This window comes from Dermochelys coriacea, chromosome 23, assembly GCF_009764565.3.
Source record: "Dermochelys coriacea isolate rDerCor1 chromosome 23, rDerCor1.pri.v4, whole genome shotgun sequence".
Taxonomy (NCBI): Eukaryota; Metazoa; Chordata; order Testudines; family Dermochelyidae; genus Dermochelys; species Dermochelys coriacea.
The window spans coordinates 14,259,102-14,277,940 of record NC_050090.1 but is presented as its reverse complement, the minus strand read 5'-3'; the positions used below and the strand labels follow the sequence as shown (position 1 = coordinate 14,277,940).

The 18,839-nt window shown below is 66.5% G+C and overlaps 2 protein-coding genes across 3 annotated transcripts; both read left to right on the top strand.

Moving 5' to 3' along the window:
- Nucleotides 1-23: 23 nt before the first annotated feature.
- HSD17B14 (hydroxysteroid 17-beta dehydrogenase 14) lies at nt 24-4,996 on the top strand. 2 transcript variants are annotated; one of them, XM_038381827.2, is made up of 9 exons: nt 26-201; nt 1,091-1,135; nt 1,458-1,558; nt 1,820-1,886; nt 2,093-2,184; nt 3,234-3,338; nt 3,738-3,805; nt 4,102-4,198; nt 4,574-4,996. In XM_038381827.2, exons 1-9 carry the CDS (start codon nt 114-116, stop codon nt 4,721-4,723), a joined length of 813 nt encoding a protein of 270 aa, XP_038237755.1. In that variant the 5' UTR covers nt 26-113; the 3' UTR covers nt 4,724-4,996. The 2 variants fall into 2 exon arrangements, with proteins under 2 accessions (XP_038237756.1, XP_038237755.1); XM_038381828.2 differs by lacking the exon at nt 3,234-3,338 and having other exon boundaries at nt 24-201; nt 4,574-4,894.
- Nucleotides 4,997-7,538: 2,542 nt separating this feature from the next.
- Nucleotides 7,539-16,931, top strand: BCAT2 (branched chain amino acid transaminase 2). Its single transcript, XM_038381621.2, has 11 exons — nt 7,539-7,762; nt 11,485-11,565; nt 11,823-12,023; nt 12,381-12,491; nt 12,858-12,977; nt 13,316-13,479; nt 13,830-13,972; nt 14,620-14,705; nt 15,437-15,577; nt 15,809-15,883; nt 16,300-16,931. The coding sequence occupies exons 1-11, from the start codon at nt 7,718-7,720 to the stop codon at nt 16,336-16,338; spliced, it is 1,206 nt and encodes a 401-aa protein (XP_038237549.1). The 5' UTR covers nt 7,539-7,717; the 3' UTR covers nt 16,339-16,931.
- The last annotated feature ends 1,908 nt before the right edge of the window (nt 16,932-18,839 follow it).

The window sequence follows — 18,839 nt, the reverse complement described above, 5'->3', positions numbered from 1 at the left end:
TTTCCCAAGATGCCCCGTTCTCTCGGCCCCCCCCCCCCCCCGGTGGCCCATGTGCCCTCCGGGCTGCAGCTTCCCCTTTCCGGATCAGCTGCGGCCCGGGGGCGCCCAGCACCATGGCCTCGGGGCTGCGGTACCCGGGCAAGGTTGCCATAGTGACCGGGGGTAGCCGGGGCATCGGGGAAGCCATCGTCAGGGAGTTCGGTGAGGGGGAGCGGGGTGCGGATAGGGGGCAGCGGGGGGCCCTGCAAGGGGGGGGCTGGGGAAGGGGCGCAGCGGGAGCTGGGGGGCTGGGGCAGCAGGGACCCCTGGGAATCTGTAGGGGGGGCCTTGGGGCGCCGCGAGGGGGGGAGCAGGAGGTCCCTGGGGGAGCAGAGGCCTGCGGGGGGGCTGGGGATCAGGACATGGGTGGTTTGGGGGTGGGGAGTCGGGATATTGCAGGATGGTGGATGTGGGGGTCGCAGAGTGGGGGGGGCGCTACAGGGCTGGGGGGGGAGACTGGATCCCAGGCGGGGAATCGGAGACTCCAGGGCTGGGCTCCGTCTTGGATCCTCCTGGACTTTGTCCGTCTGTCCTGGGTCTGTCCGTCCGGCTGTTCACTGACCCTGGGAGTTGCGGGGCCGGGGCGGGGGGGCAGGAGTGAGATTTAGGTGCCTTGCGATGTGTGGGGCTGGCCAGCAGGGGGCAGCAGAGACCCATCGTCCCCCAGAGGCACTGCTGGGGGGAAGCTCGCAGCGCTTGTGGGGAGGGGAGAGTTCCTGGTTAGGGGCACTGCTGTGGGGAAGCTCGCAGCGCTGGGGGGAGGGGGGAAGTTCCTGTCTGGGGGCACCGCTGGGGGGAAGCTCGCAGTGCTTCGGGGGAGGGAGGAGTTCCTGGTTAGGGGCACTGCTGCGGGGAAGCTCGCAGCGCTGTGGGGAGGGGAGAAGTTCCTGTCTGGGAGCACTGCTGGGGGGAAGCTCGCAGCAGCGGGGGGGGGTGTTTGGTGTTTTTGATGTTAACTTTATTCTCTCCTATCCCTTCCCCCTACTTCACCCTGCTTTTTCTCCTCTTCCCTCTGGCCCCCTCCTTGCCTCCTCTTCCCCTGTCCCCACAGTTCGGCAGGGGGCTCATGTGGTCTTCTGCGCCCCCGAAGCTGAAGGTGAGAAATCACTCCCCTCTTTTCTGGGGACCCCCACAACCCATGTTGGGAGCTCTGGGCAGGGGATATGGGGTGCTGGTTTGGGGGTGTGTGGCTATTTCTCTCTCTCTGAGCCCCCCAAGTCTGTCCTTCCCCCCGTGACAGGTGCCCCCGCAGTGTCTCCTGGGTACCCCCCCTCCCCCGTGTTTGGCTGCCCCCTCTTTCCACCCTCCCTCTACCTGCCCCCTCCTGGGATCCCACTTCCCCTGGTGTCTGGCCCCCTCCTCCTTGGTGTCTGTGCCCCGCATCCCTGGGCTGTCACTGCCCCCCCTTTCCCTTGCAGGGGCCTCGGGGCGGGCACTGGAACAGGCGCTGCGGGAATCGGGGGGCCCTGGAGAGCCCCATTTCCAGCCCTGTGACATCACCAGTGAACAGGACATCCAGGTGGGCAGGGCAGCATGGGGGGGAATCTGCCCCATTGTGGGGAGGGGGCAGATGCTGCGGGGGGGCATTGCCCTCCCCACCCCATGCTTTCTGTGGGAGGATGGGCAGTGCCCGGGGTGGGGGTAACCTCAGCTTGGAGCCTAATGGGTCAAATTCCCCCACCTCTGTCCTGCCTCCCAACACCCCTCCCCCTCCTACTTCCCCCCGCTTCCCTCCTCCCTGCCCCCAACTCCCCCCCTCCATTTCCCCCCCCCCCCGCAGACACTGATCACGGTGACCTGGCAGCGTTATGGACGCATCGACTGCCTGGTGAACAATGCCGGACGCCGTGAGTTGCCCCGATCGTGAGGGGGTGGGGGTCCCTAGGGCCATCCTGGATTGGGGGGTGGAACCCCTGAGCTGGGGGAAATTAGGGGGCACTTGGGCCCCACCACCTTGTTGGATGGGGAAATGGGGATCCCCGGGTCTGAGCTGTGGGGGGGAAGGGTGTTTCTGGGGCCTGCATCCTGCTTTTCACCCCCATGCCCTCCCCAGATCCCCCCGAAGAGCAAATCGACGACATCACCTCCCAGCATTTCCGGGAACTTCTTGAGGTCAACCTGGTCGGCTACTTCCTGACAGCAAAGGTGAGAGACACCCCCCCCCGCGCTCCACCCCAGAGCCAGCTGCATCCCAGCACCGGGGAGGGTCCCTATATAACCAGCCTCCCACACTGTCCCAGAGCCAGCCACATCCCAGCATCGGGCAGGGCTCCCCATATAACCAGCCCCCTGCGCTCCACCCCAGAGCCAGTTGCATCCCAGTGCCGGGGAGGGTTCCCATATAACCAGCCCCCACACTGTCCCAGAGCCAGCCGCATCCCAGCATCGAGCAGGGCTCCCCATATAACCAGCCCCCCGTGCTCCACCCCAGAGCCACCCACATCCCAGTGCTGGGGAGGGTCCCTGTATAACCAGTCCCCTCGCTGCACCCCAGAACCAGCCGCAGCCTGCATCGGGGAGGGTCCCCGTATAACCAGCCCCCCGTGCTTCACCTCAAAGCCAGACTCATCCCAGTGCTGGGGAGAGTTCCCATATAACGAGCCGCCGTGCCCCAATCCAGAGCCAGCCACATCCTAGTGCTTGGGAGGGTCCCTGTATAACCAGACCCTGCACCCCACCCCAGAGCCAGCCTCATCCAACTGCAGGGAGGGGTCCCTGTGTACCCACTCGCATTCCCTGCCCCAGAACCAGCTTCATCATAGAACCTGGGAGGGGTCCCTGTATATCCAGCCCCCACGCTGCCCCAGAGCCAGTCGTATCCCAGCGCCAGGGAGCAGGGCTGCCCAGAGGATTCAGGGGGCCTGGGGTCTTCGGCGATGGGGGTTCTTCCGCTCCAGGTCTTTGGGGCACTTCGGCGGCGGGTCCTTTACTCTGGGTGTGTTTGGTGGCACTGAAGGACCTCCTGCCACCAAAGTGCCGCCGAAAACTCTCGTGGGGGCCCTGTGGGGACTGGGGCAAATTGCTCCACTTGCCCCCCCGGGTGGCCCTGCCAGGGAGGGGTCCCCATGTATCCAGCCCCTGTGTCTCCCCAGAGCCAGCTGCATCTCAGCACCAGGAAGGGGTCCCTGTATAACTAGCCCCCACCCCAGAAGCGGCTGCGTCTCCCCCACCTCCCTCTCCTCTCTCCGGTGCAGTTTGCCCTGCCCTATCTACGGGAGACCCAGGGCAACATTATCAACATCTCCAGTCTCGTGGGCATCATTGGACAGAGGCAGGCTGTTCCCTATGTCGCCACCAAGGTACTGGCAGAATCAGGGGGAGAACCCAGGAGTCCGGGCTCGCAGCCCCACCCCCGCAACCACTAGCCCCAACTCCGCTCCCAGAGCTGGGGAGAGAACCCAGGAGTCCTAGCTCCCAGCCCCCTCCCGCTCTAACCACTAGCCCCCACTCCCCTCCCAGAGCTGGGGAGAGAACCCAGGAGTCCTAGCTCCCAGCCCCCTCCCGCTCTAACCACTAGCCCCCACTCCCCTCCCAGAGCCGGGGAGAGAACCCAGGCGTCCTGTGCCTCTAGCCAATGCTGATCAGGCATGTGGGGGCTGGGTCTATTCCGAGTGAACTCCCCCCTCCAGGGGGGCCTAGTGTTTGGGTGGGGGTGGGAGGGAATTTTGAGAGTCCCTCAATCCTGAGTCTGTCCCCAGGGCGCAGTGACGGCGATGACGAAGGCCATGGCGGTGGATGAGAGCAGATACGGTGTGCGAGTTAACAGGTACCTTATGAACCCCAACCCCCCCCCCACAACTTCAGGGCTGGGAGCACTCCTGTGGGAAAGCTTGCAGCATCTGGGACAGTGACTGGCTGGGGGCACTGTTGTAGGGAAGCTCGCAGTGCCCCCCGGGGGTGTCACAGGCTGGGGGCACTGCTGCGGGGAAGCTTGCAGCATCTGAAACAGTCTCTGCCTTGGGGCACTGCTGCGGGGAAGCTCACAGCCCTGGTCTCATGGTCAGGAAGGGGTGAAAATTTGAGGTCAGGGTTGATACCAAATGATTGCGGTTCCTCCACCAGTATCTCTCCTGGGAACATCTGGACCCCCATGTGGGAGGAGACAGCCAGGCAGACGGCCAATCCGGAGGCCACAATCCAGGCTGGGAAGGATGCCCAGGCAAGTGCATTATGGGAAAAGTGTGGGGTGGGAGGGGTTTGCCATAACCCAGGTTGGGGGAAGGGCTGGAGCAGGTGGAAAGGGGGTGTATTGGGGGGGTGGGAAAGGAAACTGGAGAGCAGGAGGGGGTCCCAGTGGCGGGAGGGGAGGCAGTGGGGGGATCTCTGGGAGGGGTTGAGGGGACTTGAGGGGCTGGTGTACGTGGGGGCATCAGTGGGGGGGCAGAGGTGGGGGGGCCGGGGTTGATGGGGCAGTGGAAGAGCAGGGGGGAATCTCAGTGGGGTGATCTCAGTGGGGAGCAGAGGGCCAGAGGGTGAGTGGGGGGCTGGAGGGCAGGATCAGTGGCTGACACCCGCCCCCCCCGCCGCCCCGCAGCTGCTGGGCCGGATGGGCACGGTGGAGGAGTGCGCTCTGGCTGTGATGTACCTGGCTGCCGACGGCACCTTCTGCACCGGGATCGACCTGCTGCTGAGCGGTGGGGCCGAACTGGCCTATGGCCCCAAGAGCCGGCTGGGCCCCAGCTAGGGGGCAGGGGGAGCCAGGACTCCTGGGTTCTCTCCCAGGCGCTGGCCCTGAGCTTGCCTGTGGGCATTGAGCCTCCGAGGCGGAAAACGCTGCAGGTCAGGGGGAGAACCCAGGAGTCCGGGCTCGCAGCCCCACCCCCGCAACCACTAGCCCCCACTCCACTCCCAGAGCTGGGGAGAGAACCCAAGAGTCCTGGCTCCCAGCCCCCTCCCTCTGCGCCCACTAGCCCCCACTCTCCTCCCAAACCTGGGGAGAGAACCCAGGAGTCCTGGCCCTCCCCACTCTAACCACTAGCCCCCACTCCCCTCCCAAACCTGGGGAGAGAACCCAGGAGTCCTGGCCCTCCCCACTCTAACCACTAGCCCCCACTCCCCTCCCAAACCTGGGGAGAGAACCCAGGAGTCCTGGCCCTCCCCGCTCTAACCACTAGCCCCCACTCCCCTCCCAAACCTGGGGAGAGAACCCAGGAGTCCTGGCCCTCCCCCTGCTCTAACCACTAGCCCCCACTCCCCTCCAGAGGCTGAAGGTCTCTGTGGCATTGGTTGCGTCCATAGGGGTTTGGGCAGCGAGGGGGCACCCCAATCTCCATTGTAGAGGTCTGGGCAGTGACGGAGGACCGCAGTCTCTGGGGGAGGGGTGTGGGCACCAATAGGGGACCCCAAGCTCACATGGTTAATAAAGATGAGTTGCAAACAAATATTGTTTTCATTGATTTTTATTTGGGGGGGGACATGCCCCCTCATAATCAGCCGCCTAAAGCTGCGGTTCCTGGCCTGGGCCCTGCTGGTCTCGCTCGTTGGCACTGGAGCCCTGTAGCTCCGCGGATACAAATTGCATATCTGCGCAGGGCTCTATCCAAGAGTTTTAAAAGAGCTAGCCGAGGAGCTCACAAGCCTCTTAACACTGATTTTCAATATGTTTTGGGGCACCAGGGAAGTGCCTGAAGCCTGGGAGAAAGCGAACCTTAGGCCAATATTTAAAAAGGGGAAACAGGAGGACCCAGGTAGTTATAGGCCTGTTGGCCTGACATCGATCCTGGGCAAGATCGTGGAGCAGCTGCTACAGGCCTCAATTAACGAAGGAGGGGAATGTAATTAATGCAGCGCAACTTGGGGTTATGAACAATAGAGCCTGTCAAACTAATTTGGACCCTGGGACACATCAACCGGGGAACCCAAGTGGGAGCAGAGGTGGTTTGGCCTCTGGATCTGGCCTGGGGGCGAATCCTGCACCCAGTGCTGGGGCCTGCAGTGTGAGGAGGCTGTGACGAAATGGCAGGGAGGCCGGAGAAGAGCGAGGGGGATGAGTGAAGGGTTAGAAAACCTGCTGGAGGGCGAGAGACCCCAGGAACTCCAGCTCTGGTGCTGAGCGCGGAGACAGCTCGGGGGGAACTCGATCCCCGGCTCTAGGGACCGACGTGGGGAACGAATATTTCCTCCCGGGCTCCTCAAGCAGGCAGAGGAAGGTCAAACCCGACCTCCTGGCTGGACACCGGAGCGAGACGAACCCAGCCTGGAAAGGGGGCCGCCCGTTTTTAACCTGGAGGGGAATTAACCCTCGGACAAAGGCCGTGGGGGATTCTTGGGTGCTGGCCGCTTTGAAATCCAGCTTTGACCCCAGATACCCAGCCCCTGTGCCCCACCCCAGAGGTGGCTGCATCTCCAGCTCCCCAAGGGCCTGACGGGGAAGATAATCACTCAGTAAATCTATTCCAGGTTCTGATCGCGGGGAGCCTGGTTCCCCTGGCTCATTATGGGAGCGGGAGGCTGGGGGTTAATTAACACAGTCCCCCAGGTCAGTGGGTGGCTATTTATGTCCTGTGACGAAGTGGGACTGTTCTTAATGCTTCCTCTGAATAGTGTGGGGTGCCTCAGTTTCCCCTATGCAGTTTAAGTATCTAGGTGGTGGGATAAGGGTGTATGATCGTTGCAGAGCCCTAGAGGGCAGGTGTGGGCAGGGGTCTGGACACAGAGAAGACCCCGCCTGGGCGGACTGGCTGTGGGACGCGCCCGGAGGGGCAGAGGATGCTGGATGCTCCGGGGTCAGCCCCAGGAAGGGGGCAGCCGGGTGAGCTGTGTGTCCTGCAGACCGGCTGCTCCCGGAGAGGAGACTCTCCGGAGTCCTGATGGGCAGCGCAGGGAGCAGATCCAGAGCGTCCCCCGGGGACCCCGGGACATGTCCCCAGCCGCTGAGCAGGTGCTTCTCATCCGGGGCAGCTGATCTGCCCTGGGGGGGGTACATGTCACTGGGGGGGAGATGTCGTGGTGCAGCTGTGAGGGAGGGGGCCCGGCCCAGCCTGGGGAAGGGAAATCTCAGGGAGTCCCATGAGCCAGCAATGAGATCGCCCTCTCCCTGACCCCCAGCCAAGGGAATAGCAGCCCCCTGCCCCCCCAGCCTGGGAAACAGACACCCCCTGCCCCCCTAGCTCCTCCCTGCCCCGCAGCCTGGCGAATAGCCACCCCTGCCCCCCAGCTCCTCCCTAGCCTCCCAGCCCGGGGAATAGCAGCCCCCTGCCTCCCAGCCTGGAGAATAGCAGCCCCCTGCCCCCCAGCTCCTCTCTGCTCCCCAGCCCGGGGAATAGCAGCCCCCTGCCCCCCAGCTCCTCTCTGCCCCCCAGCCCGGGGAATAGCAGCCCCCAGCGCCCGCCTTGCCCGGGTGCCAGGGCCCGAGCGGATCAGCCCAGGGCTGGGTGAGGAGGCGGGGCGGAGCCAGCCCCATGCCTAGGGGGAGCTGCCCTCCCATTGGCCGCAGCGGGGGGTGTGGGGAGTGGGAGCGGGTGTGATTGGACGGGTCCCCCCCGCCCCCCAACTTATTTTGTGGGGCGGGGAACCGGCTTCCTCTGTAAAGCCAGGGGGCGGCGCCGCCACCAGCCTCCCCCCAACACACCCCCTTCCCTCCTCAGACCACCCCCCCCGGGTGCCGGGCGGGGGAGGGGCGGAACCTTCCATCCGCCGCCGTGGCCGGGCCCGGTCCCATTACTCGGCGGCACCGGGCATGGCAGCGGCGGGGGTTCGGGCCCGGATCGGGGCCGTCGGAAGGGTGAGTCCGGCCCCGGCGCCGCCCCCCGCCGACCTGCAGCGCCCCCCCCAGCCCTGCCGGCGCGCCCCCCCCCAGCCCTGCCGGCGCCCCCCCCCCGCCGACCTGCAGCGCCCCCCCCAGCCCTGCCGGCGCCCCCCCCCCGCCGGCCTGCGGCGCCCCCCCCCGCCGACTTGCGGCGCGCCCCCCCCCCAGCCCTGCCGGCGCCCCCCCCCCGCCGACCTGCAGCGCCCCCCCCCCGCCGACCTGCAGCGCCCCCCCCCGCCAGCCCTGCCGGCGCGCCCCCCCCGCCAGCCCTGCCGGCGCGCCCCCCCCGCCGACCTGCAGCGCCCCCCCCCAGCCCTGCCGGCGCCCCCCCCCCGCCGGCCTGCAGCGCCCCCCCCCCCCAGCCCTGCCGGCGCGCTCCCCCCGCCGACTTGCGGCGCGCCCCCCCCCCGCCCTGCCGGCGCGCCCCCCCCCCCGCCCCGCCGGCGCGCCCCCCCCCCGCCCTGCCGGCGCCCCCCCCGACCTGCAGCCCCCTGCTAGCCTGGGCTCCCCGGTCCCCCTCTCACCTGAGCGACTCTCTCACCTTGAACGTTTTGTTTCCGCCTCTCAAGGACCCTGCGGGGGGGGCTGGCGCGATTCCTGGGGGCGGGAGAGAAGCCCCAGGGGCTGGGGAGAGTGACCGGAAGTCAGGGTGACCAGACAGTAAATGTGAAAAGTCGGGACAGGGGGTGGGGGTAATAGGAGCCTATAGAAAAACAAGACCCTAAAGTCGGGGCATCTGGTCACCCTCCCAGAACTTGCCCTGTTTTCACTGGCCTGGGCTAGTCCGCCCCGTGCAGCCAACGAGGCCGGTAGAGCCGGGGGGGCCCGCGAGCCGGGTTTAGTTCCCGGCTCGGCCATGGGCAAGTCTCTGCTGTGCCTCAGTTTCCCCACCTGTACAATAGGAAGGGTGGTATAGCAGGGGCACTGGCGGGACTGCAGGTCGGGAGTGAGGGGCACCGGCAAATCTGGGGAGGGAGCCCAGGGCTGGGCTAGCAGGGTGCTGTGGGTCGGGAGTGAGAGTAACTGGCAGGGCTGGGGAGGGGCGGGGCTGGACTAGCAGGGGGCTGCAGGTCGGGAGTGAGGGGCACCAGAACCTCCCAGTGCAACAGCCTTGAGTCAGGGGTGTGGTGGCTGGACACTCTGGTGATACCCCCCCCGTCAGAGCATAGTTGGGTGAATCTGGGTTTCCTCGAGCCCCAGTTCCCCAGCAGAACTGGGCCCCGGGCTGGCTGAGCTGGGGTGCAGGGCTCGTTCAGGCTGTGGGCATGCGGGCCGCTAACGAGGCCGGCCGTGGTCACGTGGCAAAGGGGTGAGCAGGGCCCCATGCTCGGGGCCCATGCTCAGGCTCCAGGGCCGGACTCTCTGGCTGGGAAAGGTCAGGAGGGAACCGGGAACCAGGTCGTCCCCGAAAGGGCCACTAGGGGGCGTTGCTTGTAATCGCTGGCCATGCAGTTGGATGGGCCCCTTGGTCTGAGCTAATAAGGCAGCCCCTGGGTGTTTCAGTGGGGGCCCCCTGCGCTCGCAGACCTGCCCCTCCGCCCCCCCAGTCCTGCCGGTGCCCCTCACTCCTGACCCGGGGTGGCTCCCTGGCACCCCGATGATTCGTTGCCTAGCTGCCCCTGAGCAGGGCTGAGTCCTTCCCGCTCATCTCACATGTGGCCGGCCTGATTTGCCAGCCCCAGGGCTGGCTGGGGGTGGGGGGCAGGGGCTGGGTGTGTCGGCGGCTCATGGCCGCGCTGTCCTGGCTGCCCCACGGAGACGCGCTGGGGGCTGGCACGGAGCCAGGCTCTCCGGAGGTTGCCAGGCCCCGGGTGCCTGGTGGTGCCTCTGGTACCTGGCAGCTGCAGCCAAGGGCACAGAAATATCGTCCTCCCCAAGGGCATGCTGGGAAACTGCATGCGTGGGGGGGTGTAAGCTGATGCACCCAAGCTCCAGGGCAGGCATGGCTGTAGGGGGTGGGGGAGGTGCCCCATAGCACTACACAGGGGTGCAGCTGGGTGGGGGGGCAGTGAGGGTGGTGCCCCCTAGCGCCTGGCTGGGGGGAGGGTCTTTGTCTAGCTCAGGGAGCCCCCAACCCCCGCCCCAGCCCTGCATTCAAGGCCCTACTTTGTCCGCAACTCCCTGCCCGGGCCCCAGCCCCTCCCCTCCCTGAGCTAGGGAGAGAACCCAGGAGTCCTGGCTCCCAACCCCCCCACCGCCCTAACCACCAGACCCCACTCCCCTCCCAGAACTGGGCAGAGAACCCAGGAGTCCTGATTCCTTTCCCCCCCCCCCCCGGTCTAATCACTAGATTTTCTCCCCCCCCCCAAGCTGGGGAGACAACCTAGGAGTCCTGACTCCCAGCACCCCCCCCCCGCTCTAATCACTAGACCCCACTCCCCTCCCAGAGCTGGGGAAAGAATCCAGGAGTCCTGGCTCCCAGCCCCCCCCCCGCCCTAACCACTAGATTCTCTCCCCCCACCCCCCTCCCGAGCTGGGGAGAGAACCCAGGAGTCCTTGCTCCTGCCCCCCCCAAGCACTAGACCCCCCTCCCCTCCCAGAGCTGGGGAGAGAACCCAGGAGTCCTGGCTCCCAGCCCCCCTCCCCATATCTTTATCCCTTTCTTCCCCTTTCTCTCCACCTTGGATGGAAATAAACTAACCCCCCCCGTATTCCCACATCCCTCCCCAGCCTCCGTGTTCCACTCCCACTACTGACAACCCCCCCTCCTCCCCCACGCCGTGAACCCAGGTGTTCGGGGATGGGGGTGGGGGGCTGAATTTACTACTTTATTATGAGCCCACATGCTGGGGGGGCTGGCTGAGCATCGGGGGGAGCATGTGGTGGAGGGGGCGTTTGCTGGAAACCCCTCTGTGTGGGGAGGGAATTGACCAGTTTACCATAAACGCTGCAGTAGGGTTTTGGGGGGTGGGTCGCGAACCCAGGATTCCGGGGTGGGGACTGCGAACTCAGGAGTCCGGGGGGGAGGATTTACCATGAGCCCACACACTGGAGGTTTTTGGGGACCAGCCGCGAACCCAGGAGTTCAGGGTGGAATCTACCAGGAACCTATGCCTGTAATTTGGGGGTGGGGTGGGGACACTGACAGTGAACCCAGGCGTCCAGGGCTGCGGGGAAGAAACTTACCGGGGACCCAGGCGTCCGGCTGGCTTGCACCCCAGCATGTTGTGGGGGCAAAGGCCCCGGGGTCTCTGCTGCGTGGCCCCTGGCTCCGTGTCTCCTGCCTGGAGGCCAGCACGGCTCAGTGGGGAGCGAAGTCCAGGCGGGCGGGGCAGGGCGGGGTGGGGAGAACGTGGGGAGCGGGGACGGATGCGGCTGATCCTGCTGGTGGGGGCAGGTTTCCACGCCCAGCACTGCCAACTGAATCCCCAATGAGGGGCCCTTTCTGGGGGGGCCTGGCCTGGTGCCCGTAGTGCCCCCTGCCTGGGGGAGGGGTCCTTCCTTGGGGACCTTGTGGGGCGCCCCTGGGGTAACCCACCACGGAGCCAGGTTGCACATTAACCCTCTGTTTGCTCAGATGGCATGAAACAGGGTCAGAGAGTGATGGGGGTGGCGAGGGGCCCAGCAGGGGGCGCTCTCCCCGGCAGGCAAGGCTGGCCTCGTGCCCGCGCTAGGGGGCGATCTCCAGCCTGCACCCCTGTAAATGGGGGCTCCCTGGGCCCCTGCCCCCCCCCGCCACTCGTCCCTCTGTCTCGCAGGTTTTGCCGGGTCGATTCTGTGCCGCCCTGGACCGGCTGCTGCCCCTCAGCCCCCGGAGACCCATCAGCACCTTCTTCAAGGTTAGTGCCAGCCCGGACGCCTGGGTTCTCTGCCTGGCACGGGGCGGGAGGGGAGGGGAGAGGGGTCTAATAGTTAGAGTGGGGCGGTGGGGGTTGGGAATTTGGATGCCTAGGTTCTCTGTTGGGGGTGGGGGGGTAGAGAGGTTAGAGCAGGGGGCTGGGAGCCAGGACTCCTGGGTTTTCTCTCCCCGGCTCTGGGAGGGGAGTAGGGTCTAGTGGTTAGAGCCGGGAGCCAGGATGCCTGGGTTCTTTTCCAGGCCTCGGACCTGCAGGTGGAGTTGACCAATGACCCGAAGCCCAAGCCAGAGGTGGGGCAGCTGCAGTTTGGGAAGCATTTCACTGACCACATGCTGACGGTGGAGTGGGACCGGGAGCGGGGCTGGGGCCGGCCCCACATCAAACCCTTCCAGAACCTGAGCCTGCACCCGGCCTCCTCCGCCCTGCACTATGCTGTGGAGGTGAGTGGGGGGGCCCTACTCCTGGCCCCTGCTACCCCAGAGGGGCGGCGTCCCAGCCCAGGCAAGGGGGCCCTAGATAACCAGCCCCCCACCCCAGAGCCAGCCGCGTCCCAGCCTGGTGAGGGGTGCCCAGATACCGTCCCCACCCCCAGAGCCAGCCGCGTCCCAGCCCGCTGAGGGGTGCCCAGATACCTCCCCCACCCCCAGAGCCAGCCGTGTCCCAGCCGGCTGAGGGGTGCCCAGATACCTCCCCCACCCCCAGAGCCAGCCACGTCCCAGCCGGGCAAGGGGGCCCCAGACCCTCCCCCCAGAGGGGCCGCATCCCACCCCCGTGCTGACGGTGCTGGCTCTCCCCAGCTCTTCGAGGGGATGAAGGCTTTCCGGGGCCAGGATCAGCGAGTCCGTCTCTTCCGCCCCCTGATGAACATGGAGCGTATGTACCGCTCGGCCGCCCGGGCCAGCCTGCCGGTGAGTGACCCCCCTCTCCCCAGGCCTCCTGCATGGGGCCCTGGGGCCCTCGCTGACCAGGCCCTTGGCCACCGGTTATCCCCCTGTTCCTGGCTCTGGGAAGGGAGCGGGGTCTAGTGGTTAGAGCAAGGGGGGCTGGGAGCCAGGACTCCTGGGTCCGCTCGTGGCTTCGGGAGGGGAGTGGGGTCTAGTGGTTACAGCTGGGGGGGAGGGCTTGGGAGCCAGGACTCCTGGGTTCTCTCTGTGGCTTTGGGAGGGGAGTGGGGTTTAGTGGTTACAGCGGGGGGGCTGGGAGCCAGGTCTCCTGGGTTCTGTCTTGGCACTGGGGGCTGCCCCCTCTCTCCAGCATTGCCCCCTCTTCCCCAGCCCTTTGACCAGCTGCAGCTCCTGGACTGCATCCGCCGGCTCGTGACCCTCGACCAGGACTGGGTGCCGCACTCGGACAGCGCCAGTCTCTACATCCGGCCAACCTTCATCGGCACCGAGGTGCGGAGCCCCAAGGGGCGCCCCGACTTCTGCCATCCCCACGAGATACATCCCGCCTGCCTCCAACCTTGCAGCACCTGGGCCCCCAGATCTGTCTCCTTCCTGCGCCCCCCCAGTCCCCCAGATCTGTCTCCTGCCTCTGTCCCCCTGTGTCCCCAGATCTGTCTCCCACCTGCATCCCCCTAATCTGCTCCTTCCCCTGCACCCCGACTCTGGGCTCCCCTGGCTTCTTGCTCCTCAACCTTCCGAAGAGCACCCCCCGCCGCTGACGCCATCGCATGTTGTGGGGTGCAACCGTGGGTTGCTGGGGTTCTGACGCTGTACTCCGCCCCCCGCAGCCGTCCCTGGGGGTGTCCTGTCCCGGCCACGCCCTTCTCTTTGTCATCCTGTCGCCAGTGGGGGCCTACTTCGCCACCAGCCCCATGGGCGCCGTGGGCCTGCTGGCCGAGCCGCGCTACGTCCGCGCCTGGCTGGGGGGCGTCGGCGACTACAAGATGGGGGGGTAAGTACGAGCTTCCAGGCCCCAGCCTGCTGCTGGTGGGTGGTGCCCTCCGGGCCCCCGGCTGTGTCCCCTCTCCCACCCGCCAGCCACTAGGGGGCACTGCCCCCTGCCCCCAGCTGTATCTCCCTCCCCCCAGGCCCAAGCCATGCCCCCCCCTCCGCCCCACCAGCCGCTAGGGGGTGCTTCCCCCTGCCCCAGGCCATCTCCCCCCCCCACCAGCCACTAGGGGGTGCTGCCCCATACCCCCAGCCATGTCCCCCCTCCCCCCCCCGACCAGCTACTAGGGGGTGCTGCCCTCCCCTCCCCCACCGTGCCCCATTCTCTGAGGGTGCCGCCCCCTGCGTCCGCAGGAACTACGCCCCCACCATCCTGGTGCAGGACGAGGCGGTGCGGGCCGGGTGCCAGCAGGCCCTGTGGCTCTACGGGGACGATCACCAGATCACCGAGGTCGGCACCATGAACATCTTCCTCTTCTGGACAGACCCGCAGGGCGGTGAGAGCCGGAGCCTCCTGCCACAGGCGAGGGGGGTCCCCGAGTGCCCCGTCCCAGGGGGGTCCCCCTATATCCATCCCCCGTCCCAGGGGGGTTCCCCATACCCAACCCCTGTGCCTCGTTCCGGGGGGTCCCCCTCTACCCATCCCCTGCATCCTGCTCTACAGGGGTCCCCGAGTGCCCCGCCCCTGTGCCTGGTCCCTGGGAGGTCCCCGAGTGCCCCGCCCCATGTCCCCTCCCAGGGCTGTCCCCATATACCCACGCCCTGCCCTACAGGGATCCTTGAGTGCCCCCTACCACCCTGCGCCAGGGCAGTTCCCCTTATACCCTTCCCCTGCCCCCCAGCCTGGGGGGATCCCCAAGTGCCCCGCCCCCACACCCTGTCTCAGAGGGGCCGCGTCTCGGTGGTGCCCTGGGGGGGCCCCCGAGATCCCTGCCCCCCGTCCCATCCCAGGAGGATCCCCCTATTCCCATCCCCTGCCCCACAGGGGTCCCTGAGTGCCCATAAGGGCCGCATTCCAGCACCGGGCTGGGAGGTCCCCGTATACCCAGCCCCTGCCCCACCCCAGAGTGGCTGCGTCCTGGCTCTGGCGTGAGCCAGGCGAGGGGGGGACGGGGACGTGTATGACGGGATTTTTCTTTTCCAGACCTGGAGCTGGTGACCCCCCCGTTGAATGGCATCATTCTGCCCGGGGTGACCCGGCAGAGCCTGCTGGACTTAGGGCGCAAATGGGTGAGTGGGGGGGGACAGATCTGGGAGGGGGAGAGGAGCCTCTTTTTACTCCCCCCCTCTCGCTCCCAGACTGGCGATGGGGCCTGGGAGGCGATCGAAGGGGGGCCCGCGTGAGCTCTGCCCCAGCGATTCCCGGGGGGACCGGTCTCTAGCCACTGTGTTGGGTTGGGTGGGGGCAGCGGTGGAGGAGGTGGAAGCTGGGAAGCTCTGAGGGGCCCGTTTGCGGCCAAGATGGGCCTGGGAGGGGCTCAGTGGCCCCTAAAGGGGAGTCGCCAGCTCGGGGCCTGGAGCAGGGTAGGGGGGGTGGCTAGGGAACCCTCACTTGGGCAAACCCCTGCCAGGGCTGGGCTAGGAGTTGGGGGGCCCAGTGGACCTCTTGGCCGCCTTCAGCCTGGGTGGGGTTTAATTCTGTCCCCCTGGAGTAAGCTGGTCAGTTTGCTCCTTGGGGTGACCCCCCCACCACAGGACCCCAGCTCCCCACAGGCTGGGGGGAGCCCCACAAATCCACCCCCTCCTGGTTTTAACCTCCAGGTTCATGGCTGTGACAGAGACACTGCTGAGTCCCTCTCCCCAGTTCTGCGGCCCTGACCCCCCTGGCCCTGCCCTATCTCCCCGCACCAGGGGGTGCCGCCCACCGTCCCCTGCCCACCCCCCCTCAGCCGTGCCCCATTTCCCCCGCCTGGCACTAGGGGGCGCTGCCTCTGTCCCCCTGACCCTCCCCTCCTGCACAGGGTGAGTTCAAGGTGTCGGAGCGCAGCATCACCATGGCCGACCTCATCCGGGGGCTGCAGGAGAAGCGGGTCCGGGAGATGTTCGGCTCGGGCACGGCCTGCGTCGTCTCGCCCGTGAGCCACATCCTGTACCAGGGCAAGGTGGGATGCTGGGGTGATGGGCCCACCGGCCGAGCTGGGTGTGCCGGGGGCGGGGGGGACCAGGCTTGATAGGGGGAGCTGGATCCGATGGGGGCTGGAGGGGGGACCGGGCTTGATGGGGGGAACCAGATCCGATGGGGGCTGGAGGGGGGACCGGGCTTGATGGGGGCTGGAGGGGGGACTGGGCTTGATGGGGGGAGCTGGATCCGATCGGGTCTCGTCTCCTTCCAGACCTATCCCATCCCCACCATGGAGAACGGCCCCGAGCTGGCCAAGCGGTTCCGGAAGGAGCTGACGGACATCCAGGTACCGGCCCGTGGGGGGAGCTGGGGTTAGTGCAGGGCGGTGGGGGGGGCAGTGGGGAGGGGGTCAGAGCCCCAGGGATGGCGTTTCAGGTGTATGGAAAAGATCTGGCCCCAGGGCAGGGACTGGCTGGTGGGGTGGGGAATGGGGTGCGGGGCCTGTCCCCACTAGGGGGCACCGGTTCCCACCCGGCCCAGGCAGGGACTGGCTGGCTCAGGGGGGCAGGGAATGGGGTGCGGGGCCTGTCCCCCCTGGGGGGCGCCGGCTCCCACCCGGCCCAGGGCAGGGACTGGCTGGCTCAGCCTGCTTCCCAAGGGGCTGGTACTCCCCCCCCCCCCCCCCCCCATGGGCTGTGGAAGGGGTGTCTGTGCCGAGCTCCTGCCCATTCTGACCCCCCCCATCTGTCTGTCTCCTTGCAGTACGGCCGTGTGCCCAGCGACTGGGTGCTGCCCGTCTGAGCCGGACCGGACCCCCCATTGATAATGGGGGGGCTTTGGCTTTTAACACTCCCCCAGAGCGACCCCCAGCTGCCCCCCATGCTCCCCCCCCAGCTAAGCCCTCCCATGCCCCCCCCCCAACTGACACAGGTCCCTGGAGCAGAACCAAACTTGCCTCACCCCCGGGATCTCCCTCTGCCCGGTGCCCCCGTCCCCTCCCCCCCTGGGGCCGGTCAGATCGGGATTGGGCCAAGCCCCCCCCCCCCAGCACCAGCATAGCTGAGCCAGTGCAAGGCCTGCTGGGTAATCCCGGGAGCAGTGCATTGTGGGAGACCGGATCGACCAGTTGAAATGCCTTCTGGGTAAACTACCCCATCCTGCAATTTCTACCCCTCCCCCCGCACGCCCCCGCCCCCGCTGGCCGGCAGCTGGAGGGGGGGCTGAGACCGCCCGAGGTAGCCCGCCTCCGCTGGACCTGTTCTGGGCTCCCCGAGCTCTCAGGCCGGTCCGTGTCCCCGGTGCCAGGCCCACGGGCACCCCCCTTGCTGCCCGCAGGGGGCCGAAATGCCTGGCGCTGACCCAAAAAGCTTTTCTATTAAACTAAATTAAACCAACCCACTGGGTCCAGAGTCTGCGTCAGGGGATGGGGGACAGCGGGTGCTACAGGATCCCCCCGTTTCCTCCCCCGACCGAGATCAGGGCCCCCTGGTGCCGGGCGCTGCACTGACACCCCCCCACGACCAAGATCAGGGCCCCCTGGCGCCGGGCGCTGCACTGACACCCCCCCCACGACCGAGATCAGGGCCCCCTGGCGCCAGGCGCTGCACTGACACCCCCCCCCCCGACCGAGATCAGGGCCCCGTGGCGCCGGGCGCTGCACAGATTCCCCCCCCCCCCCCGACCGAGATCAGGGCCCCGTGGCGCCGGGCGCTGCACAGATTCCCCCCCCCCCCGACCGAGATCAGGGACCCGTGGCGCCGGGCGCTGCACAGATTTCCCCCCCCCCCCCGACCGAGATCAGGGCCTCGTGACGCCGGATGCTGCACAGCTGCCCACTCCCCTGACTGAGATCAGGGCCCCGTGGTGCTGGGCGCTGCACAGATTTCCCCCCCCCCCCGACCGAGATCAGGGCCCCGTGGCGCCAGGCGCTGCATGGGAACTGTGATCATAGGAAAGGAGGGGTTGGAGAGGAACTGGGCTGAAGAAAGGGATGGAGGGGGGAAGGGAGCTGGCCTATAGCTCAGTGGCGGGGGGGCATTGCCCCATTCCCCTCCTCCCCTGGCATTGCTCAGCCCCTGGGGGCCAGGGCCTGGCTCTCCTGTGGGGCCTGGCTGCCGGTCCCTGACCTGGCCCGGGGGTCTGGCTGATGCCCCATGAGCTGAGTGGTGCTGGCCCAGCGAATCTCACCCCTGCGACATCCAGGCTACATCCGGGCCGGGCTGGGAGGTCTTATAGCTGGGGGCTCGGGGGAGCCGTGTAAACACCAGGCCAGAAGTAAAGGGACTGACCCAGCCAGAGCCCCAGGACCCCAAACAGCCCCCAGCGGGGGTGGGGTGGACACAGCCTTTCCCCTCTAGGGGTGCCCCATCCGGCCCCAGGGCAAGGACGGGCTGGCTCAGGGGGGTGGGCAATGGGGCCTTTCCTCTCTCCCCACGGTGGCTGAGCTGGTGGGGTCCTCTCTTCTGATGGAGCCCCCTACTTCCCGATCAGCCACCGCCCCCCTCACTGGGGCCTCCTTCCCTTCACCGCTCCTGGCCTCCCTCCTCCAGCTTTTCTTTTGTCTTGTCTTATTCTTCTGTTTCTTGGGGCCGGGATCCTCCCCTGCCTGTCACTTTTGCTCATTCAGCTTTCAAGTGCCTCTTTCTTTCGTGGTTTTCTCTTTTTTGTCTTTTTGTCTCCATTTGTTCTTCCTAGTTTTCATTTTTCCGAGTTTTTCGTTTGTTCTCGGGTTTGTTCTAGGTTTTCGTTCCGTCTCTGGCTCTTTCTAGTGTTTCACAAATTCTTCTTAGCTTTTCATTTGTTCTTTCCAGTTTTTCATTCATTCTTCCCCCCTTTTCTTTTGTTTTTTTTTTTCCTAGCTTTTTTTTTATTCTTTCAAGTTTTTCACTTTTCCCTGATGGTAGTTTCCATTTCTTCCTTTGTTCCCCAGCCTCTTTTACATCACCCCCTCTGCCCAGCTGGTCTGTGGCCAGGGTCAGCTGCCTGCCCCTTCACCCCCCCATCAGCCCCAGTGGGGCAGGACGGGTATAAATATTTAGATTGGAGCCACCTGGAGGCTGGGCTGAGCCATCCATCACCCCCGCCAGCTGTACCCAGCCCTGGCTTGACACAGGCTCGGATGCGGGGGATCGGAAGTGCATCCTGGAACATGCTTTGTGTGGGGGGGGGCGGGGAGGATGGATATTTGGGATGGATGGAGGGTGTCGTCATGGGGGGTGACTGGTTTCCTCGTGAGCTGGGCCCGGCAGCAGCCGGGAGAGGACGCAGGAGTCCTGGCTCCTAGCCCTCTGCTCTACCCCTTA